The sequence below is a fragment of the Cynara cardunculus genome (assembly GCF_001531365.2).
Source record: "Cynara cardunculus var. scolymus isolate 2C chromosome LG 10, CcrdV1, whole genome shotgun sequence".
Taxonomy (NCBI): domain Eukaryota; kingdom Viridiplantae; phylum Streptophyta; class Magnoliopsida; order Asterales; family Asteraceae; genus Cynara; species Cynara cardunculus.
Genome location: NC_037537.1, coordinates 24,164,459 through 24,173,854, shown reverse-complemented (window position 1 = coordinate 24,173,854; position 9,396 = coordinate 24,164,459). Strand labels below are relative to the sequence as shown.

General features: G+C 33.6%; 1 protein-coding gene across 1 annotated transcript; it reads right to left on the bottom strand.

The window, feature by feature from the left end:
- Positions 1 to 5,800: 5,800 nt before the first annotated feature.
- Positions 5,801 to 9,396, bottom strand: LOC112519096 (UDP-D-apiose/UDP-D-xylose synthase 2-like). The gene is made up of 9 exons (XM_025127074.1): positions 9,046 to 9,396; positions 8,585 to 8,677; positions 8,358 to 8,465; positions 7,203 to 7,317; positions 6,996 to 7,129; positions 6,796 to 6,897; positions 6,618 to 6,710; positions 6,391 to 6,526; positions 5,801 to 6,305 (listed from the first exon to the last, which is right to left on the bottom strand). The coding sequence occupies exons 1-9, from the start codon at positions 9,319 to 9,321 to the stop codon at positions 6,193 to 6,195; spliced, it is 1,170 nt and encodes a 389-aa protein (XP_024982842.1). The 5' UTR covers positions 9,322 to 9,396; the 3' UTR covers positions 5,801 to 6,192.

Genomic DNA, 9,396 nt, shown 5'->3' with positions numbered 1-9,396 from the left:
TAATTGTTTGATAATTGTGTACAATGAAATTAGGGTTCTTAATGATTAACATAGATCCATTATACAAAATCATTCAGAAGGTTTTGGAACCATTAAGAGGCAGACTTTTTTTTTGTCAAACAAGATTCACCTCTTAACGATTCAGATGTTGCCTCTTAATAAAACTATTAAGAAGTAAACAAACAACCTCTTACATATTTAAACGCTTACCTCTTAATCATCAAAGAAGATGGTTTGGATTCCAATAGAAACACTTTTTTTTCCTTATAAAAAATGGTAATAATAATTTTGGATCGTTAGATCATGTTGAAAATGTGATTAGTTGTGATAAAATACACGGCAACAATCATGTAATAATATACAATATCAACCACTTGGTTGTGACGTTACAGGTGCTATTAAGGGGTCGTTTACCTAATTGTTTACCCGGTAAACACTTATCGATAGGAGTCAACACTATGATTTATTTTGATGCATAAGATTTTAGTACATCAAAACATATCGAGTGCAACAATTTAATGGGTAAACGCTTACCTAGATAAGAATCGTCATCCTCACTTACCGGGTAAGACTCTTTATCATTTTTATCGCTCTTACCGGGTAAGATTTTTGGCATTTCTCATGTTCATCCGATAAGGAAATTTATCCGGTAAGCACTTACTAAGTAAGTGTTTAATAAACGACCCCTAAAACTCTTGTAATCATGGAGTTTCACCAATGATGAATCCAGACTATTTGTGGTCTGTTAAGGTATTTGCAGTGCATGTACTCTTGCCTATAAACCCAAGGTTACACAAAAAAGAAACGATAGGATAAATTACAAATATCGTCCTTGTGGTAACTGAAAATTTTGAAACGAAATAATTACATAACAAGGTCATCATGGTTTCATTTTTGTTATAGATTGGGATATTTGTCTTAATGTCATGGGTTGTTTGTTTACCTCTTAATAGTTTCATTAAGAGGTGAATTTTGTTTGGTAAAAAAAAATGCCATGCCTCTTAATGTTCTAAAACCATCTGAATAATTTTGTATCATAGGTCTCCCTCAACCATTCAACGCCATATGGTCATTGTAAACAATTACCAAATAATTATATTTCATTTTGCAGTATATTATGAGAGCTTCATAATCATTATGACCATTTAATCATTCTGCACCAACCATTCAGCAACTATCAAACAACCCCTTAACTGATACTCCGTTAAATCAAGGGTAATATCGTCTTTGTATAATTTATATACTTTTCTTTTTTATAGTTTTACTTATTATAAATAATATCTATACTATAATATAAAACATTTGACAAAAACTCTTAAAAATCATTTTTTATACATGAAATACTGCTTAATTGTTTATTGATGCATATTACTTAAAATTCAACCAAGTAAATTATGCATAAGTACAACTTATGATTACAAGTAGATGGCGAAACGAAGGAGCTCTTTGTTTATCTCTTAATAATTTATTAAGATGCAGAATCTTAATCGCTAAGAGGTGAATCTTGTTTGATGAAAAAATAAAGTCTACCTCTCAATGGTTCTAAAACCCTCCGAATGATTTTGTATTTTTGGCTTCCCTTAACCATTCAGCGTCCTAATTTCATTTTAAACAATTACCAAACAATTATATTTCATTTTGCACTATATCATAAAGACTCTTAATCATTCTGACCACTTAATCATTATGCACTAAATCATATAACAACTGTCAAACAGTCTGAAGTCAATTTTGAGCCAAATTAGTGTTAAAGTGAAAACATTCTTTTTTTAATATATTTAGAATTGATAAATTAATAAAATATAATAATATTTTGTTTGTAAAAATAATGTTACCATTTCCCATTAGTAATTCCACTTCGACATCCGGAGAGGTCCACTTTTGTTCCAACTGAGAAATCACCCTATATACATAAACAGGGGCCTAATTAAATGAAAATTAATTAGTTTGTAGTAATCGTAAGGTCCAATCTCAATTACAAATTAATAGATAAATTAAGAAATTTATAATTTTGGTAATTTTGAATTAAAATTTTAATGCAAGAACATTTTAGATATTTTAAAACTCTCCTCTCTCCTATCTTCTCTCTTCGTCCCCCGGCCACTGTCCTCCGGTGAAACCACAATGGTATCACAATACATCATATATGTGCTTAGGTATCACACTGAGGTCGTTTGTGTGGTCGATCGGAGATGTAACACGGTGGTATCACAATGCTTCTTATATATATGCTTAGGTATCACACTGTGTATTTTGTTTAACAAAGTCAATATTTTTCGGTATCACAGTGGTATCACCAAAGGACGGTGGTCAGTGGCCGGAGGATGGAGGAAGGAGAGGAGAGAGGAGAGAAAACACCTAAAATGTCCTTGCATTAAAATGTTAATTTAAAATTATAAATTTCCTAATTTATCTATTGATTTGTGGTTGAGATTGGATCTCACGGTTACCACAAACTAATCAGTTCTTCTTTGAATGAATCCCGACATAAACAATATACTTGTCGAATTTGACCTTATTCCCACCAGCCAACACGTATGTACAAGTCTTAAACCAACGAGCAATGGCCACATGTTACACGATTGCCATTTCGACCTCTAATTATTAACGGAGGTATTACTCATTGACAAGAAAGATTCAAACTCTTGTAACTTTAATTCTAGATGATAAAAAAAATTTAAAATCATCAAAGAAAGTCAAGATTTCATGATTTTAGGTCAAGAAATGAGTGGGTCCAATGCAATTGAAATGAGGACCCAATTGAATGTGCCTACTTAGCTTCCATCAATACTTGCATTCATCTCCATGTGTAGAAAGGAATATTGAAATGTTAAAAAGTGATGGTGTTTGCTACCATTTTTAAGGTAGGTGTTGAAGTAATTCAAACCATTAATTAATTTGCATAAATGTGTTATGTTCAATCATTCATCAATCCAAATTGATATTCTATGAATCATGTTTATGTTATTATAATATTTTTATTTTAGAGTGAAGATTGGGGTTCGTTTTAGGATCGGTAAAAAATTTACTTATTGGGTAAGATTTTAGTCCATCGAAACGATATCGAATGCAACAAATTACTCGGTAAGCGCTTACCGTGGTAAGAGTCGTCGCTCTCACTTACCAGATAAGGCTTTTGGTCATTGTCTTATTTTTACCGGGTAAAATTTTTGGTTCTTACCATATTTATCCGGAGAGATAGGTAAGCGCTTACCCAGATTAAGGAAATTTGTGCTTCTTACGTCATAGTAGAGGAGAAGGTAAGATTATCAACGAGGTTGGTCCTCTTAAATTTAATTATTAAAATATATAAATGTACAAAGAGAGAGAGAGAGATGGTTTTAAATAAAACGCACGACATTTGTACAACCAATGCAATCCAATAAATTGAGATATTTATGGAAATGATGAGAGTTCATTTATTATGATTTAAATATTTATGGAAGATGAATATGGTTCATTAATTATAATCAATACTTTATATTAGGATACAGTCAAAACTTCTATGAAATCACATATTAATCAAATGAAATGAACGGTTGAGATTATGTTGTATTTGTTGCATAAATGTCAAGGGTTGTATAATAACCAACATTTCTCTCTCTCTCTCTCTCTCTCTCTCTCTATATATATATATATATATATATATATGCCTTGTCAAATGAGAACTGTTTTATTTGTGGTAACCGTGAGATCCAATATCAACATCAAATCAAAAGTTAAATTATGAAATTAATAATTTTGGTAATTTTAACTTAAAATACTAATTAAGGGCATTTTCGGGATTTTATAGAAATCCTCTCTCATCTCTCATATTTTCTCTCTCCGACGAATCTTATTCGGCGAACCTTATTCCGATAAACCTTATGTGAACACAAGATATACATTGTGATACTCAGATATACATACAAGATGCACAATGTAATACCCTTTGTAAAGCAACGAAAATAACGAAAATACACACTATGATACATGTTATAAAACAAAAAAAAATACATTATGATACACGTGAAACATGTGACTGTTATCACTTTGATACATTTTGATTCACAAACATCTTTAAAATACGATGTATATTAGGTAACTAATTTTAATTAAATATTTTTTTCTAAAAAAAACTTAAATTGACATTTTTAAGAGATACAAATGGAACGAAATCATAAATGATCCGCTTGCCCCGAAATGACTTGGACCAATAAGGAAATCATTTAATTAATTATTTTGATTAGTTGTCAAAAATAAAATTACTATATTACTCTTTTAGCTTATTTAAAAAATATCCTTAAATACCTCAAACGAGTAGTTCACATTGAATCTCACGGTTATCACAAACTAATCAGTTCTCCCTTGAATAGGTGAGACTTTCTGTGAGGAGTTAGATTTGGCCTATGAAGAAGCACTTGTTTTTACAAAAGTTGAGAGTGAGCATGGGCTCACCCTGGTCCAAGGGTGGCTCCGCCTATAGTCAATAGAGTAATTTTCTGAATTCTTTTAAGAGTTGTAGAATATTTACTAAATTTTAATTAGACAGTCTAATGTAATAGTTGATATATAAATATTATTTTAATTAAATTGTTGCCATTCCCTCGTCCCATATCCGTTATGTATATTGGTAATGCTCTTTAAAATTGAAATGATTGTTATTTGGATGTGGAATTAAACATATAATATATCTGTTGTTATGGAAAAAGAATCTTGGTTTACTGATTTGAATCAAAAAAATTGATAGAAATCTTGAAGTGCAATCTTCTCAACCATAAGAGATTCTTTGTTTTGATATTTCTTCATTATTTGTAACGACACTTTCATCATCAATAACCAGATTTGATCAGTTATAATGGGTTATTTTATTTTGTAAAGTTGTCTTCGATTCGGTATTTAGTTTACTTTCTCAATTTGACGTATTTATTTCACTATTTTAGAAAAATGCACAATACATTGACAGACAATTTGGATACCAATATTCATCCCCGTTTGATTCATCACATGACGTTATGTTTGTTTTTGCTTTTGGATATCGGTAGATAAATTCAAATAAACAAAAACTCCCAACTCATGCTTTACTCTCTCCAAGGGATAAAAGTATGTCGTCTCTACTAATCGTTTGAATACGTTATGGATTTTTCTAATTGTTCTATAGGGTCCGGTTGAGTGAAACGCCCAAGCCAGGGGCAATTTTAGTATGTGAAAGGTCTGGGAATGGACCTCGAAACCTATTTTTCCTCTTTTACCCAGGTCAAAAACAATTTCTTTAACTTTCTACCATAGCCCCTTGAGTAATTTCCCACCTGTGCCCCTACCAACCAAAAAAAATCTTCAAAAATCAACTAAAAAATCGAAAAAGTTCATCAGAATCAACAAAAAGAACTTTCAAAATCCCTCGAAACAGAGAAAATATAACACATAGGACAAGTTTGTGGGCCTTTAATCCACTTTAAAAGCGATCATACTAGACAAAAATCATGGATTTGCCACTGCCCCAAACATCTAAAGATTACAAAAGGAACTTGGTTGAGTACTAACAAGTAGGATGCAATTTTGTACGAGATCAAACCAACCAACTATATCAATTAAGTTGGTATCGATTCAATTGGTAACAATTACAGTCGGTTGGTAGTAATGTACCAAGTATACAAATTTCGTTGGTACATGGTATTTGGAAATCACGTACCACAGCACCAACCTTTATAAGTAGTTAATAAGTTCACATGTTTTACCTGAAAACTTAAAATTAAAACAAAATACAAATTTTCATATATATAACTTTTAAGTTGTACAAAATCAGTAACAACCAGATATTGCAGGAAAAAGAACTTTGATATCATATCAAGCCCATCCCTTGAGAAGGTAATAATATATGAGAAAACACATACATCCCATTCCCAGCTGTAACAAAACAAACAATAAAAAAATAAATTATAACACAAGGTCTGGTCCATACCATGAGACCCAACAAAAGAATAAATACGAAAACCAAAACCAACATCTCCTCCTTAGCACATTGCCAGGAAAAAGTACCCAATTCTTTTGGTGTTATACAGAATTATACAGCCACAGTTCCCCCTTACTGCTACAACTTGCTACACATTTTAGAGGTCCCAAAGTTTCCCATTACCAAACCATTCAGAACAACTCTATTTTTGGACATTGAAAGAAAACAAAAACAACCACCCCCTTCCTTTCTTTCCTTTTTCAATTGGCTACTGCTTTTGCAATTGATTGCTTCACTGCTTCTGCGTATGTCCTGTGTTGGTACGTAAGGGTCGATTCCAGCAAGTCCCATAACGATGTCTTCGGATCCCAACCTGCCATTCCATTCCATTCCATCAAACAACCAACCAAAAACATAATAGACAGAATAATCCCAAGCCTTGTAATTAAGAATTGTACCTAATTGTTTGTTTATTATGGTCATGTCCGGAATTCTCTTGTCACTGTCATCGTAACCTTCACCATAAAATTCTTTCGAACTTACATCAATGGTTGGGCTCTCTATTGAATCTTCTCCGCTTACTTTTGCATATACCTGTCATATATGTATATATATACACATTATATACACTCTGTCACCTCATACCTCCTTTTTCAGTTTTTACCAATGAATATAAAAAGTTTACCTTGGTCATCATCTCAGCAAGTTGTCTGACTGTAACTTCATTGTTCGGGTTACCAACATTGAAGATATGACCATTAGCTCTACCAGGGTTTTCCTAATATTATCGATACTCAACAATCAGTTTCACCCTCGATTCAAATATATGTTGAAGGAAGCAAATTAAGGTTGTAGTAACATACTATCATCAAAAGAACAGCTTCAATAGCATCCTTAATATAAACAAAGGTTCTCTGCGATTCACCGCCATCCACAAGCTTCAGAGGCTCACGCCTGAGGAGATTCTGTGGACAACAGAACGTTGTCACTACATAATATTCTAGAAAAATAAGATTAAATTGATAGCTCAAATTCATGAAACCATAAGCAGAATTAAACATACGTTACTAAAGCATGCAAGAACTCTTGGAACACCCTCGCTAGGACCATCGATCCCGGGAATAAAATCCATCCTAGGGCCAATCCAGTTGAAAGGCCTTACTATGGTGAACTCAAGACCATTCTCCGCACCCTCAGCTGCAAAAAAATCAAAGTCAGGAGGGCAAGCCAGTCACCACATAAGCCAAAATCAAATATGCTCAAGGCTTACCATAGATCAGCCTCTCAATCAACTGTTTTGCACATGCATAAGACCACCTCTGCTTCTCAATTGAGCCAAAAATGCAAGGAGATGTATCTTCTTTAAGAATATAATAAGCAGGATCCTGTAAAGGGTTATAAGCCAAGAAAGGAAGACTTGATTAATAATGATGGAAGATCAAAATCACACACACAAATTGGCACTGTAAGTAGAAGTGCCTCAGTAGACACTAGACAGCAGTAAACATCATACAAAAGATCAACTTTTAAGTTTCTTGGAGTGATGAATATCATCTATTGGCTAGCAATAAATCTATCTAAATGCAACCTCGTGAATCTAGTGATCATAAACCCACTTCGGGACCACATGAAATTAAAACCTGGACGGGCCAAACATTACAAACATAACTTGCAAGAAGATAGACGACATAATTTTGTAACAAGTAGAACTTGATTAAGATTCCCATAGGAGCAGGGATGTCATTCTAAACTTCGCCAAGCAAACTTAAATGTGGGAAACATTTAATTCCCCCAACAAAGCAACAGCCCAAATCGTACTTAATTGATCAAAACATCTGAACAAACTTAAATTCAACAGTGTTAAACAGACAGTTTTGAGAGAAAATAAAATTAAGCAACTTCCAGAAAAATAATTCAACTTTGCTGTCAATTTTTATTCACAGCTTTTAGATGCTTCCCAACCAAATCTTAGATCGCTGTGTAGAAAAAGTTTGAGCAAAAAACAGAACTAAAAGAACATAGACTAACATAGAATTTTAGGGGAGCGTGGATATGCTGCACAACTAATTTTTGTGCAATTCTGGTTCTGATTTTCTTTTTTCTTTTTTTGGCCAAAATCATCAGATTTCAGAGTAGCAAATAAGAAGCCGATGTCATGAAATAAATTCTCAAGGGCAGGTGTAATTTTACTCGACCATCCCCTAACTTTGATCAAATGCATTCTAGTGATCTAATAATTCTTGGGTGGGTGACAGTGATCACTTTGAAAATGCTCGACACCCCCTAAATAAAAGGTCCCGGGTAAAAACCACATGCTGCAAAGAACACCTATTAAGTAAACAGTCAACACCCCTCAAATAAGAACGAAATTATTCAGGAATTAAAGTAATTAATGTAGTTATTAAGTAAAAATCTGAATCCTTACCTGTCGCAAAGGGCTATCTTTGGGAAGATAGCTGCCAATGGTTTTCCCATATACTTCACAAGTTGAAAAGTGAATGAGCCGCTTGTTATTCTCTGAACAGTACTTGACCTAAGAGACAGATAACAGAGACGATTTATAAATCACTGGATTGCTTACATTAATTATTAAAAAACAATAGAACGGTTTAGAATATAAGAAATCAAGGTTAAGAAACACATAATACATACCACAGGAAGAGCATCAATGAAATTGCTGTAAATCGTGTCAAGAGGACGCGTATTGTAATCCGCCGGTGTGCAGATCGCGGCTAGATTTACCGTCTAGATATAAACAAACAACCAAAATAAATTAAATAGAACAAAAAAATCAATTGCAGGGATATATACGCGTGATTAAGTACAGTCTCCGTAACTTACTAACCATCATTAGCATATTGTAACGTAATATTCAGTATTTCACACTTCAAGCGTGACACACAAACAAAATATCTTTAACGGAATATTAAGGTAAGCAATATTTTAACATAAAACAGTGTAACAGAATCCCATTTCCCACTCTTAAAAAAAGAGAAATAAGCAACTAAAGATGGAAATGCAGATCCAGAACGACTCACAGCACAAAATACGACTACGGATGGTAAAACAAACACTATAGTACACAAATCTGAGAAATTAATTGGAGATTTTACCAGATCGGAGCACTTGATAAGACCTTCGAGGCGAGAATCGTTCTTAATGTTAAGTCGGTGGAACTGGATGCGACCAGCCCAAGGAAGAGAGTCCGGTTCAAGGAGGTGCTTGATCTTGTCATTGTAAACATCCACCGCCAGCACTGTATGCGGCGTTTCGGACATCAATTTCTCGCACAAATGCGATCCAATGAATCCTCCGGCACCAATCATGCATATCGTGAACGGCTTTATAGTGTTTCCGTCCAGATCTACCCTTGCCGACGATGTCGCCATTGCTAAATATCCGGCTACAAGTTCCTTCCTCTTAGATTTTCTCTCTCAACGGAGTGGATTTGATCGGATATGGCG

What these genes read in the sequence shown, in the direction of transcription:
- LOC112519096 (XM_025127074.1), bottom strand. Translation starts at nt 9,321, where the DNA reads ATGGCGACATCGTCGGCAAGGGTAGATCTGGACGGAAACACTATAAAG. An exon ending in TTCTTGCATGCTTTAGTAAC is followed by an intron (nt 6,898 to 6,995) that starts GTATGTTTAATT and finishes TGTTGTCCACAG; the next exon opens with AATCTCCTCAGGCGTGAGCC. An exon ending in AAGCTGTTCTTTTGATGATA is followed by an intron (nt 6,711 to 6,795) that starts GTATGTTACTAC and finishes CGATAATATTAG; the next exon opens with GAAAACCCTGGTAGAGCTAA.